Source organism: Rhinatrema bivittatum, chromosome 2 (assembly GCF_901001135.1).
Source record: "Rhinatrema bivittatum chromosome 2, aRhiBiv1.1, whole genome shotgun sequence".
Classification (NCBI taxonomy): Eukaryota; Metazoa; Chordata; class Amphibia; order Gymnophiona; family Rhinatrematidae; genus Rhinatrema; species Rhinatrema bivittatum.
In genome coordinates, this window is record NC_042616.1 from 69,448,088 (window position 1) to 69,463,523 (window position 15,436).

General features: G+C 45.8%; 1 protein-coding gene across 2 annotated transcripts in view; it reads right to left on the reverse strand.

The window, feature by feature from the left end:
• C2H1orf35 (chromosome 2 C1orf35 homolog) overlaps window positions 1-15,436 on the reverse strand; it is a 106,737-nt gene that overhangs the window by 57,328 nt on the left and 33,973 nt on the right. For both annotated transcript variants that reach the window (XM_029588292.1, XM_029588291.1), the window contains one exon: window positions 6,589-6,742. In XM_029588292.1, coding sequence (XP_029444152.1) covers window positions 6,589-6,742 — 154 coding nt within the window. The remainder of the gene's footprint in view (window positions 1-6,588; window positions 6,743-15,436) is intronic.

A 15,436-nucleotide genomic window follows, 5' to 3' on the forward strand; every position in this document is an offset into this window, starting at 1 on the left:
ACTTACAAATCTCTCATTCCCATCATGATCTCCCCCACCACGCAGTTCTTAGGACTAACATTATTCACCTTCATCCTCTTCAACGCTCAATCGATCACCAACAAAACGTTGATCCTTAACGACCTTCTTCAAGATAACAACCCAGACTTCTGTGCCATAACTGAAACATGGCTCAAAACATCAGACATCGCCCTCTTAAACCAACTACCTTCACAAACATACGACCTCTTCTCCATTCCAAGGCAAAAAAAAAGAGGAGGGGGTATTTTCCTTGCAGCAAAAAAAACACTGAGATTTACACATCATACCATCAATTCTTCAACTAAACTTGAAATAGGCCTCTTTAAATCTGAATTTCTTCAAATTCTATTAGTCTACGCACCCCCAAGCTTTCTTGAATCTGATCCCTCTCCTATACTGGAAATAATAGCAGCTCACCTAAACCTAGACTCACCAGCCATTATCCTGGGAGACTTCAATCTTCATGTGGATAAGTCTCCTCTCTCTCCCAACTGCGAAGCCTTTCTCACGGCCATGACAGCCTTGGGATTCAAGCAACAAATTAACAAACCCACGCACAAAGCTGGTCATACGCTGGACCTCTTTTTTGTTAATTCCGGCATTTCACTCACAGAACACCCGGAGTGCATCAAAGTCCCATGGTCAGACCATTCATTAATCTCCACATCATTCTCACTGTTTAAACCGAGCTACAATCTGCTCCCCCCTCAACCATTTCTTTACAGGAAAACATGCCCTTCGGAACACCTAGCCAAGCACCTAGCTCCAGACCTCTCACTCATTGACCTCTCCACTCCTAACTCAGCTGTTCAATCATGGGCTAAAATAACAGAATCAGTAGCCAACACATTATGTCCCCTAACAACAAAAAATCCCAAACACAATGCGCCTAAGAATCAACCATGGTTTAATGAGGAATTAAGAAAACTCAAAACCACTTTAAGACAGAAGGAAAAAAAATGGAGAAAAGCCCCCTCACCGGCAGCACTTCAGGATTACAAACGCTCCCTACACCTCTACAAAAACAGCACACTAAAAACCAAAAGAGACTATTACGCCTGCAAGATCCACCACCTCATATTTGATTCAAAAGCTTTGTTCAACTACGTCTCCAGTCTCACAAAAACCATCACTCCAGATATCCCAGATGACCAAGCACAGACTAAAGCAGATGAACTGGCTCTTTACTTCAATAAAAAAATCGCCGACCTCCTTATGAAGCTGACACCAAACCCAAATGCATCCTACAATACCTCATTTCTCTACCATAACAAAGACTTCGCTTTCAACTCATTCGAACCCATCTCTACCGTGGACATACAAACAATCCTGAAGAAAATGAAACCTTCATCACACCCTTTTGACCAACTACCCACCAAAATACTCTTACTAATCCCGGATACGATTTCCAAAACTCTAGCGGACATCATTAATTGCTCCCTTGAACAGGGAATCTACCCAGATGACCTTAAAACGGCTTCAATAAAACCTCTACTCAAAAAACCAAACCTTAACACAAATGATCCCGGCAATTTCCGCCCCATCTCCAACCTCCCCTTCATATCAAAAATTATGGAAAAAATAGTAAATGCACAATTATCTAATTATCTTGAGGACCACCAAATTTTATCTCCTAACCAATTTGGATTCCGTAGAGCAGCAAGCACAGAAACGCTTCTACTCTCTCTCACAGACTTCCTCCTAGCCGGCATCGACAAAGGACACGCATTCCTTCTAATTTTACTTGACTTTTCGGCGGCATTCGACACGGTCAACCATCACATCCTTATAAACCTACTGGCAAACATCGGAGTTTCAGGCAGTGTTCAGACCTGGTTTAAAACCTTTCTGAAGAACAGAGGATACAAGGTAAAAATCCACAACAAAGAATCTCGCTACCATCCATCTTCGTTAGGGGTTCCACAGGGTTCCTCCCTCTCGCCCACCTTATTTAATATATACCTGCTCCCACTCTGCCACCTTCTTACAAAACTAAATTTGAAACACTTCCTTTACGCAGACGACGTTCAGATCGTAATCCCCATAAAAACAACCATTACAAACACTCTAAAATTCTGGGAGAGCTGTCTAACCGAGATTAAACAACTCCTCAACAGTCTAAACCTCATTCTCAATGCCTCAAAAACGGAATTTCTCATTATAGCCCCAGAAAACAACGACATTACCACAAACCCACCAGCTAACCTGCAAACCTCACACATAAGAGACCTAGGAGCAATTATTGACAACCGACTAAACCTAAAACCATTTATTAACCAAACGACCAAAGATTGTTTTCATAAATTATACACCCTTAAAAGAATCAGACATCTTTTCCATTCCAAAGATTTTAGAACTATTCTTCAAGCAATTATTTTTTCCAAGCTGGATTATTGTAATTCCATATTACTAGGCCTCCCCATCTCTCATACAAAACCTTTACAGATGGTGCAGAATACAGCTGCAAGAATGTTGACCAACTCTAGGAGATTCGACCACATCACCCCCATCCTGAAAGCCCTCCACTGGCTACCGATTCATTACAGAATTATGTACAAGACCATCACTACTATATTCAAAGCCACGCAACTTCAGGCACCATTAAATCTACAAATTCCGTTTGAAAAACGTACCTCTGTCAGACCTACTAGGGAATTTTACAAAGAAGCTTTACATGTTCCACACGCCAAAACCTTCCAACATAAATCATTGGAAGTCAGAGCATTATCCTCAGCAGGACCACGTCTATGGAATTCCATCCCTTCTGAGCTACGCCAAGAACAGTGCCTATTAACTTTCAGAAAAAGGCTAAAAACTTGGCTTTTTAAAAAAGCCTATCAAATCCCTGATTGATCCATATAAACCTTACCCTTCAATCAGGCTATCCCATGTTACCAGAATCCCAGTGTAAAGACCATCACTCTGCCTTATTCATCATACTCTTCCTATTTTAGCCTCAATTTTTCCAGCCCATGACCACCTTTAGTCTTGACTTTAATTTTGTACATATTGTAAATATTATCTTGTAATTTTGTTTTTTGTACCTATTGCTATATTTTTCTTCTTGCTTCCTCCTCTCCCAGTTGTATTTTTCCTGGTTTTATTGTAACTGCTATTCCTGCACCAGTTCAATTCATTTAGTTTTATGTTCATTACACTAAATGTTAAATGTAAACCGGGTTGATGCGACTACTAGTCGTGAAAGCCGGTATAGAAAAATATTAAATAAATAAATAAAATAAGATCCTCCAAATTTGCACATACATCAAAGATGTAGGTAGAAATAACCGCTTTGGAATATCCCCTCCATCTCACTTGTCTCCTCTCAGAAGCGAAGCCGCGAGACAGAAGTGAGCCGCTTGACCTAAACATATTAGGCCCTGGTGGAAAACAGTCGACCAATGTCAGAACGTCAGGGGCCCATCTATGGCCATGTTGATCAGATCTGGGAAGCATGGTCAATGTGACCACTTTGGAGCTATCAGGATCACATTGCCTGGATGTTTCTCTATCTGCTATAATCCCTTGTTCACCAGAGGCCACGGGAGGGAAGACAAAGAAGAATCCCTCGAGCCCACGACAGCACCAGAGCTTCAATTCCTTTGTACCGTGTTCTGTTCAGCGGCTGTAAAACTGCAACACCTTGGTGTTCTCTTTGGTCAGGATATTACCATCTTCCAAGAATGAAACACATTGCTGCTTCCAAAAGCACCTACTCCCCGGGGGTCTAACTTTCTCCAACTGATAAAATCCACCTGAACATAGTTCACTTTGGTGATGTGAGAAACTGCCAACCACTCCAAGTGCTGTTCTGCCCAGAGAATCAACTCCCGGGCCTCTTGAGCCGCTGCCTGATTCTTGGTTCCGTCTTGATGGTTGATGTAGCCCACTGTCGTCACATTGTCTGATAGGATCTGTACTGGAAAGCCGACAGACAGGCAAGCAACACGAAATGCAGCGCTCTTGTCTCTAACCGACTGTTAGGCCATGAGGCCTCCTGTTTCGACCACTGGCCCTGCGCCGACTGAACTTGCCATACTACATAAGAACATAAGAATATGCCATACTGGGTCAGACCAAGGGTCCATCAAGCCCAGCATCCTGTTTCCAACAGTGGCTAATCCAGGCCATAAGAACCTGGCAAGTACCCCAAAATTAAGTCTATTCCATGTTACCGTTGCTAATGGCAGTGGCTATTCTCTAGGTGAACTTAATAGCAGGTAATGGACTTCTCCTCCAAGAACTTATCCAATCCTTTTTTAAACACAGCTATACTAACTGCACTAACCACATCCTCTGGCAACAAATTCCAGAGTTTAATTGTGCGTTGAGTAAAAAAGAACTTTCTCCGATTAGTTTTAAATATACCCCATGCTAACTTCACGGAGTGCCCCCTAGTCTTTCTATTATCCGAAAGAGTAAATAACCCATTCACATCTACCCGTTCTAGACCTCTCATGATTTTAAACACCTCTATCATATCCCCCCCCTCAGCCGTCTCTTCTCCAAGCTGAAAAGTCCTAACCTCTTTAGTCTTTCCTCATAGGGGAGCTGTTCCATTCCCCTTATCGTTTTGGTAGCCCTTCTCTGTACCTCCTCCATCCAGAGAGGCTTGCATCGGTGGTGACTATTATCCAATTCAGAATCTCCAATTCCGCACCATGCTCAAGATTGGTCCGAGTAAACATCATGAAAGACTGTCATTAGCAATGGTTACATGGAATAGACTTAGTTTTTGGGTACTTGCCAGGTTCTTATGGCCTGGATTGGCCACTGTTGGAAACAGGATGCTGGGCTTGATGGACCCTTGGTCTGACCCAGTATGGCATTTTCTTATGTTCTTATGTCCCTGGCTTCCCCCTCTAATGGACAAGGAAGATGAAACTCTTCCAGTAACGGATTCCAGAGGGAGAAGAGCCCCCTGCAGAGGCGGCATATGTGTGAACGCCCAATGCATTAATTCCAAGGTCGATGCCATAGAACCTAGACCTATAAATAGTCTCAGACCCTGGGCACCGAAAGCTCTAGCAGAAGCCTAATCTGAATCTGCAATTTCAACAACCTCTCTCTATGAGAAACACTCTTTCCGCTAGTATGTTGAACTGAGCTCCCAGATACTCCAGAGTATGTAAGAGAACTAAATGGCTCATTGCTAGGTTCACCCCCCATCCTAGAGACTTCAAGCGCATTGGCGCATTTTGTACTGATTGTCAACAGAGGTCATTTGATTTCGCATGAATAAGCCAGTCATCCAGATACGGATACACCAACACACCTTCCCCTTTTGCAATGCGGCTGCCCCCAACCACCATCACCCTTGGTGAAGGTACATGGAGCCGTCGCCAGCTGAAGGGAAGGGCTTGAAACCGAAAATGTTCTCTTAGGACCATGAACCTCAGGAATTTCTGGTGCTCCGGCCTGATGGCTATGTGCAGATATGCTTCTATCAAGGCGAGGGATGCCAAGAACTCTCCCTTGTGTATCGCTGCTATGACAGACCACAGAGTTGTACCTCAGAACTTCCATGTGGAAACGGGGAACATTGAAAGCTGCATTTACCTTCTTTAAATCCAATATCTCTTGAATTGGATACAGGAGGGAAAAGAAACAGGATGCTTAACTTAAAATTGACTTCTGGCCACGCTAGGCGTGTTCAGGGTCTGAGCCAACAAACTCAGCAAGACATCTCTGTGAAAAAAAGAAAAATCTGAGCAGAATCCAAAGCACTTCTCAATCATATGCAATTTCTCCCTCTTCTAGAAGTGAGAAGGCCAAGCCCCCATTGGAATCCGCCGATGTTTCATGATCCACATCCCCTTGAACACTACCAGGGACAGCCACCCTGCAGCATTTGCCTGCTGTGACTGACAAATGGGAGGCCCAAGCACGTGATCCCTACATAGTAGGTTGCTTCGCCTTCACTGGGCGCCCCTGCAGAAAGATCTGCAGGCCCTGGAAACATTTCAACTAGGAGGAGGAGGATGGATCTATACCAGAGTCCTTAGGCCCAATTTTGCTCTCTCCAACCTCTTTTGGGGAAGCTTCTGCCCTTGAGAACAAGGGAGAACTGACCATTGCCTCGCCTCCCACTCCACTCCCCCTGCAGAGACACCATAGACCAAGGGAATGTCCCAACATGGACAAAAGCTGTAGTAGTCAAATCGCTCTGAGCATCTAAACAGCACTGACACAAATGGAGAGAGAGTGAGGACTGAATTGCTATCAGAGGGCAAGCCTCACAGATAGCAAGGTGCTTGGACCTTTTCATCCCTGGGCTCCAGGTGGCCTCCTGTGTGCACACCAGTGCCACCTGGGCGTATATGCACACCCCTCCAGGTTGCATGCAAATAAGTGCTCAAGACTAGGTCGCAGTCGTACACGCACAAGTACATACGCAAATACGCGCTCATATAAGCCATGGTTGAATGTGCACAAGTAGCTGTGCAAATATGTGCTCAAGTTTAGTTTGCAGTCTTATGCACACAAGTACCCATGCAAATATGCGCTCCAGTCTAGGTCGCAGAGTCCAGAGCAAGACCACTCACCCTTTGCCTTTCACATACTTACAGAGCTGCCATCATGGCCTCCTGCTCAGCCTGCCGCACCGCAGCCATCTCCTCCTCTCTCGACAGCGTCGCTCCTGCCACCCCCTTCTGCTTGGCATACCAGGTAAGATCTTTCCCCTTCTGCCATCTTCCCACTGGCGCCATCAGTGAATTCCCTACAGAAAAGAAACAAAAAAAAAAAGGTCTCACATCTTCCAAAAGCTTATTTGTTTTATTTAGAAATCTTATATTCTACGCAATCTATGGCTTCCAATACAAGTTCAGTAAAAATGCAATACAACAATAAACAAATAAAATCAATATAAACAAAGACAATCAATAACGGGCCCCATAAACTTCCAAATAAAAAAGTGCTTTCACCTGCTTTCTAAACGTAGTAATATTCCCTCTCACTGTGCAAAACTACTGGTAGCATGTTCCGAAGAATAGGTGCACCCAAAGAAAATACACACGTGTGAGTTATTTGCAGTCTACATGCTCTTACTGAAGGCACTATCAACTTATTTGCTCCTGATGAATGAAGAACATTCTGGGGATTATATCTCTGCAATTTCCCAGCTAAAGAGTAGAGTGAATCCCCATATAGCAGCTTATGCACCAGCACCTTAAACTGAATTCGCTTTTGGATCAGCAGCCAATGAAAAGCCCGCATTACAGGAATTGTATTCTCTTTACACCCAATATGCATTAATACACAAGCTCTGGCGTATTGAATCAGTTGCAGGGCTTGGACATATTTAGCAGGAAGGCCCAAATATAAACTATTACAATAGTCCATTAAATAAAGCCTGGAGCACCGTTCTGAACAAATATACTGGAAAAATTTGCTTAAAAGATTTTAATAATTTAAGCTTATGAAAAGAAGAATCAACCACATGTTTAATTTGACTTTCCAGAGTCAGTTGGGAATCTAAAATTATCCCCAAATTTCTTGAACATAAGATATGCCATACTGGATCAGACCAAGGGTACATCAAGCCCGATATCCTGTCTCCAACAGTGGCCAATCCAAGTCACAAGTACCAGGCAAGTTCCCAAACATTAAATAGATCCCAATGCTATTAATGCCGGCAACAAGCAGTGGCTATTCTCTATTGATTAATAGAGGTTTATGGGCTTCTCCTCCAGGAACTTATCCAAACCTTTTTTAAACCCAGTTACACTAACTGCCTTAACCACAACCTCTGGCAATCAATTCCAGAGCTTGATCGTGAGCTGAGTGATTTTATTCTTATAATAGTTTCCACAATTTTTCCCAGCATTGAAGTCAGGCTCACTGGTCTATAGTTTTCCAGATAACTTCTGGAGCCCTTTTTAAAAATCGGGGTTACATTGGCCACCTTCCAGTTTTCAGGTACAATGGATGAAAACCTCCTGAATGATGACAGCCATCACAGCCTTTCCCTTCCACCTAGAAAGGGCATGCAGCTTAGAAGCAGCTGTTTTGTATTTGTTACATTCCCCCCCCCCCCCTTACCCAAGACAAATGTTGTTGTCGCAAAGCTACAAGCAGAGCTTATAAACTGCCAAACATCAAAAGCATTTCTTTTTAACTGAAGGAGGAAGTGGTTTAGAAGAGAAGTCCTTGGACATGAATTGAAGACACTCTTTTACCACTGGCTGTGTGTGACTCACAGCAAGTAACCTCCCTGGGCCTTCCAGAACCAATGGAAGAGAAAGTGTTGGGCTTAAAGGAAAATTGGTTCTTACCTGCTAATTTTCATTCCTGTAGTACCATGGATCAGCCAGACAGCAGACAGAGACAGAGAAAATTTGACGGACACCCCTGTAAGTAGGATGCGCCACCTGCAGCCCCTTCAGTATAAACAATATCAAAGCAGAATTAAAGTGGTAAAAGGAATCAAAAAATTTAAATGGTTAAACCAAATGTAGGAGACTCAACTATGTACAAAATGTGACATCTTCATCCTGCTATAGTATTTCAGGAATAAAAACCGATAATCTGTCGAGCGGAATCAAAAACCTGGGCGGGCGTCTGGGCTAATCCGTGGGGAGACCCGGGGCAAAATTCCTGCGGAAATAACTGAGCAGGGAGATTCCCTCCTCCTGCTGAGCTGTCTGCATCAGCATCTAAAGCTCCTAAAATGGTCGTCGTTCCCGCGTTCCGCGGGGCAGGCTGAGTACCACCAGGCAGCATCGGGGTGCCCGCACCACGGGACCAATGTGCCTGCCTTCCCCTGCCGCCAGCTGACCCCACTGACGGGCCCTCGCCCCCGGGAAGACACCGGGAGCAGAGGTTATCTCTGGAGAGCCGTGCTGCAGGTTCCCCACAGGATTTGCAGGCCGGAGCGCGCAGCATTTCCGCGCTGAACAAAGAGGGGAGGCCGTGAAAATAAACCCCGGAGCCCAGGAGGCTGAATAAGAGCAGCACAGCTGCAAAATACGTGTTCCAATTCTATTTTTTTTTCCGCTTTGGCCTCACCAGAGCACAACTCACTATTGTCTCTGGGCCGGGGTGGGGAAAGGGACCGGCCCACCGGTAAATCCCCCCCAGTCACTCACCGGCTGCTGCTCGTGGTACAGTGGAGTGAAGAGTAAAGCACTCCCGAGGAGAAATGACTCTGCTCCTCGGGAGGCCAGGCTCTTTTTTTTTTTTTTTGAAACTTTGTTTCAGCCAAACAAATTTAAAGGACTCCTGTCACTGCAATTCTCTTTTTTCTTTTTTTTTCTTGTTTAGAATCAATTAGCCAGGATTGCAGGTTCTGCCACCTTCATCTGCTGGAGACAGAGAAATACTGAAGGGGCTGCAGGTGGCGCATCCTACTTACAGGGGTGTCCTTCACGTTTTTCTCTGTCTCCATCAGCTGGAAGGGAGGCATAACCCAGCAGTCTGGGCTGATCCAGATGCATACAGGGAACCTGATTTTGCTGGGCAACAAATCAAAGACTGAGTACATCATTGCTGATGCAGTCAATTATTTTGATGCAAAAGGTATACTTTGTATAGGGCTGTAAATGCATAGGGCGGAACTGCTCCTTTTTCTGACAGTGGTTGTTGCAATGCTCTATGAGGCAGGATGGCTAGCTGCATACACTGCCACTCCTGCTTTAGAGGGCGCAAAGAATGCCAAGAAAAAGCCTTGGAAGAGATATAGTAACTCTAGTAACAGCAGATACAGTAACTCTAGTAACAGCAGATACAACAGCAGATACGCTAGGGACACTAGCGCGTCCCTAGCGCTTCCTTATTGGCAGAAGCGACGGCTGTCAGCGGGTTTGACAGCCAACGCTTAATTTTACCGGCGTCGGTTGTTAAACCCGCCGACAGCCACGGGTTCGGAAAACGGATGCCGGCAAAATTGAGCAGATTTTTTTTTTAAGATTTTTTTTTTTTTTTTGGGGGCCTCCGACTTAACATCGCTATGATATTAAGTCGGAAGATGTACAGAAAAACAGTTTTTTCTGCTTTCCTGTACACTTTCCCAGTGCCAGCCGAAATTAACTCCTGCCTTTGGGCAGGCGTAAATTTCTGAGAGTAAAATGTGCGGCTTGGCTGCACATTTTACCTTCTGTATCGCGCGGGACTAACTAATAGGCTCATCAACATGCATTTGCATTTTGAGGGCGCTATCAGTTTCAGGGAGGGGGGGGGTTGGACGCGCGTTTTCTACGCGTGGAAAACGCGCGTCCAAATGGGGGCTAACGGTGCGCTCGGCCTGAGCACACTGTACTGAATCGGCCTGTTTGACTGACCGCTAAGGGTGGTTACTGTAGCAATAGCTGCCTTTCTTTCCCTGCCTGGGCCGAAGCGTGCCATCAAGTCTAGCTGGCCTCAGATCTCCTGCACTGCAGCACTCGAGGCCATTTTAAGCCAAACACATGGTTAAAAATGTCTAAAAGCAATAAAATAGATGAGGTACAGGTCTATCAGTTTTTATCTATTTCCTCTCATATCTTCTTTGACTAACTCTCCAGTGTAAAAGAATAAAATCAACTATGTTTACCAATTTTTGCAAGCCCGAGCAAATAAATTATGATTTAGCAATAGTTTTTTATACTGACTCAGTTCACTTTCTGCCATACCTGATTTTCCAGTCCAATCAGAACCTGCCCCACCCCTGCTCACTGTTTATAAGCAGGGTGTTCACTCTCGGCCCCTGGGAGTTCTCCTCTAAGTTAGGGGTGAGCAAACGTTGTGAGCCACAGCCCCCACTTCCATCCATGGAATTAGTTGGGGCCCCCCCAAGATGGGTTTCTTCATATATATGTAAACCCACAAAGTCTAAATACATAGACGGTAACTTTCAAACTGACACGTGTGCTTGCGTTTGCTGGCGCGCGCACATGGACAGGCCGATTTTATAACATTCGTGCGTTTACGTGCACGTCAAAAAATCAGCTATCCGCACATACATGCGCGCACGATTTTATATTGTCGCATGCGTGTGCGTGCGAATGCCCTGTGCAGCGCGTAAGAGGGGCAATTTTAGTAGGTATGTGCAGCGACGCATTAAGCCTATTTTTCCCCAGTTCCCTCCCAGTTCGCCCCAATAAAGGAGCAGACTTCCGAAAACCCCCTACGTAACTTGCCTCCCTTTTACCCTACTAGCCCCGACTCCTAAAACCCCTCTGACTACCCTATTTTTTTTTTATTGCACTACTTACACGCAGTCCATAGCAGAAGCAAGTTACGCGCCTCTGGGATCCCGGCATGCACTTCTGCGCATAACTGACTTGATGGTGCAGTGCCGGCCCTCCCATTCTCCGCCCTTGCCCTCAGAACATTTTTAATATGCATACCGGGAGATACGCATGTGCCTGCGAACCTTTTAAAATCAATGCAGCCCGCACACTTCTGAATCACATGCGTATCTCTTGGCTTTGCCGCGCGTAAGATTTTTAACATCTAACCGATAGCTTCATACAGAGAAAAATCATGCAACTGTTATCATAAAGTAAACTCTGTGGTGCACTGGTTATTGAAACGCTATTAAGTTTATTTTTTTAGGACCTTTGTAAATTGGCGACTGTTTTGCTCACGTAACTAAAAGTTGAATGCACTCTCTTTCGGTCCTTTATATAATCATGGGTCTTCTAAAATGATATCAAGTTCACAATTGTTTAATTTATTTTTATATGCAAATAAAAACTTTGTCCTCATATTAATAAAAACATTCTCCTATCCTACAACACTTCCATTTCATCATATATTTTACCACAAAAAAGGAAAATTGGTTCTTACCTGCTAATTTTCGTTCCTGTAGTACCACGGATCAGCCCAGATTGCTGGGTTATGCCTCTCTTCCAGCAGGTGGAGTCAGAGAATAAACTGAAAAGGCACCCTCTGATAACCCAGTGTGCCATCTGCGATTCTTCAGTATAATCAATATCAAAGCAGAATGAAAAAACAATTTAACAATTTAGCAGCCAATGACTAGACCAAAAAACTAATAACAAATGGTCCCAACTTGTTGAACTATGTACCCGCAAGGAGTGTAGATTCTTCCATTCCTCACTCACTATCCTATAACTTCAAATCTCCTGTGCAGGAAGAAAAGGAAAGAAAACCAATGGACTTACCAGACTATCTGGGTGGGCGTCTGGTCTGATCCATGGTACTACAGGAATGAAAATTAGCAGGTAAGAACCAATTTTACTTTCCCTGTACGTACCCGGATCAGTTCAGACTGCTGGGATGTACCCAAGCTGCCTTAACTGGGGTGGGACCCGGTAAGTCCCGCTCGGAGCACTCTGCTACCAAAACAACCAATATCTGGAGGACGTCCGAGTGGTAATGCCTAGCAAAGGTGTGCTCGGCAAATCTCCTGAGGAGAAACACATTGACTCTACGCCCAAGATGCCGCCTGAGATCTGAGAGAATGTGCTTTAAGACCATCCGGCACCGGGAGGCCCTTACATATGTACGCCGATGCAATGGATTCTTTCAACCATCGGGCAATAGTAGCCTTGGACGCATTCTGTCCCTTCTTAGAACCACTCCATAAAACAAAAAGATGGTCCGACAACCGAAAGGCATTAGTCGCTTCCAAGCATCTGAGAAGTACCCGATGAACGTCCAGTCTTCTTAATTCCTGAGCTTGAGGAGAATCGCGATCCAAATCTGAAAAGGCCGGTAACTCAACGGACTGATTCATATGAAAAGCCAATACCACCTTCGGAAGGAAGGAAGGCACCGTCTGAAGCAAAACTCCCGAGTTTGAAATCCGTAAGAACGGCTCCCAGCAAGACAACGCTTGAATCTCTGATATCCGTCTCACCGAACAGATAGCCATGAGAAACACCGTTTTAAGTGTCAAATCCTTCAACGTAGCCCACTTAAGAGGCTCAAAAGGCATGTCACATAGCACCCGGAGAACCAGGTTCAAACTCCATGAAGGGCAGACTAGTCTTACCGGTGGTTGCAAATGTTTGGCCCCCTTCAGAAAACACACCACATCCGGATGCCCTGCAAGGGAAGTACCGTCCACTTTACCTCGCAAGCAGCCCAAGGCCGCTACCTGAACACGAAGCGAGCTGTATGTCAAACCTTTCTTCAGGCCTTCCTGTAAGAACACGAGAATGTGTACCACTGTGGCCCTTCGCGGGGACACCTGTAACCCGCTACACCAGGAATCAAAAACCTTCCAAATCCTTACATAGGTAAGCGAAGTGGAAGTCTTCTGAGCATGAAGCAGAGTAGAAATCACTGCCTCAGGGTACTCTTTTTTCCTCAGCTGGCGCCTCTCATAAGAGTTGCCTGGCTATTAACACCAGCATCTGCTGAAGTCTTCTCCTGAGACTTCTGGACCCAGTGTAAACAGGCCCTCTGCATCAGATTTCCACAGATTGCTTTTCGCAGGCTCGCTGCCAAACCCGCAACCAAAATGGTAATCTTGTTAGTGACCGCTGAAACCGAAACATGTACCTTCAGCAATACGAGCAGTGGCAGGATATCCTCTGTGAGGGGATACAACTTTGTTATGGCTCTAGTCACCTTGGGGCTCACCTCCGGGAAGTCCCATTCCTGGTTCACTAGTTTCTTGATCCTTTTAGGAAGAGGAAAGGCTTTCAGTGGGCCCCGGAGTCCAACCAACACTGGATCTACCCCTTCATTGTCTAAATCTTCCTGGACCACCTTAATATCTAGTTCCTTCCAAACATGGGAAATAAGGGGCCTCAACTCCTTACAGAACAGACGAACCACCCACGGGTCCTATCGCTCTGTTATCAGGACCTCTTCCAGATCAGCCATGCCGTTATCCCCATCCTGATAGACGTCTGCTGTGAGATCTGCTGGATCATCCTGATCCATCCTCAGACCAACCTCCAAGACCATTTTCCAGGTTATCCAAGTCCAAATCATCCAAGCTGCCAGGCCCCTCAGAATGGTCCCAGCCCAGCCAACGAAGGAGGTCCCCTGAACCCCTGGCCAAGGAGTCCCTCGGCCTCTTTGCAGCATGATGAGATGGCTGACAGAAATGCCCTTTTATAGCCAGTGCTTTTCCTGGTTAAAAAGGCTTTGTGCATAAGCAAGACAAATTCAGAGGAAAACTCCACGTCATCCTCTCCCCTGTCCGGCCCAGAGCTTGCATCTCCTCCCCCCCCCCCCCCCCCGACAGGGAGGGGAGTCCGTCACCTCTGAGCTGTAGCCCTTCGTTTAGGCTCCCAGTATTGATCCTGACAGGGCCTTGGGAACCTGTGGCTCTCCTATCAGCCTCGTTCCCTCTGGAGGGGCCCCCCCCTCCAGAAACAAATCCCGGCACAGTGCCGCTGCATTCAGCTGTTCCCGAGTCAGACTGCCGGCCCGACAAGCTTTCCCATGCTGGGAAACTGCTTTCAGTGCCATCTTGTCTCCATGCGGCCGGGCCTGCTGCAGAGGAACAGAAGCCACGGGACTGCAGCATGCGGGAAAGGAGGGGAACATGGCCCAACGCAGCCTCCGGCTCCCTGAGCAACCTGAAGCTTTCCCACACTGGGAAATTGCTGTCAAGAGTCATCCTGTCTCCACGCGGCCAGGCCTGCTGCAGAGGGACAGAAGCCGTGTGACTGCAGCGTGAAGGAAAGGAGGGGAACATGAACCAATGCAGCTTCCGTCTCCCCAAGCAGCCCAAAGCTGTAAACAGAGAAGTTTCACTGCTCCCTTCCCCAGTCCGGGCCTGCCCCGATGATCAAACCAGAAACAGCTCGAGTGGTTGATGCTGAAAGAAAAATGTAACACTTTTCTTTTTTTCCCCCTCAAAGAAACAGCAGCCACAGCAAAGGAAGAAATTCAAAAAAAGGAAGACTTCCCTGCTGCTGGCAACACCTCTGGGAAGAAGCCTTCAGGGGACAAGAGGGAACCAGGATCCCTGGATCTGCTGCGGGCTAAAGCTGAACAGGGATTACCAGCCCCCGCTTGCCCGGCTCAACCTGAGGGATGGCCCACAAAGGTACCTAACACCTCAGGGAGCGTCTTCTAACTTCTCTTCTTCTGTCTCTTCTTTCTTTCTTTTTTCTTAACTGCAGGTTTGCACCTCTACCATCTGCTGGAGACAGAAAAATACTAAGGGACTGCAGGCGGCACTCTCGGTTATGTAGCAGTGCCTCAAAGCTTTTAGTTCTCTGCCTCCATCTGCTGGTAGGGATGCAAAACCCACTTGCCTGGACTGATCTGGGGTACGAACAGGAATGAGGTTTTTTTTCCAGTTGATTTTCTCCTGCTTTTCTTCTAGTCATAATAAACCCTGATAAATTTCCAATAAAAAATAAAGAACAATAAAAAATAAAAATGAAATTCCGTACACTTAGCTTTATTCTGATGCAAAGACCAAATCCCAACATGGTCTATCTTTTGAAAGGACTTCTTGTGTCAGAGGAGAGAGGGTTTTTCTGATGCAGAAAGTCCTTCC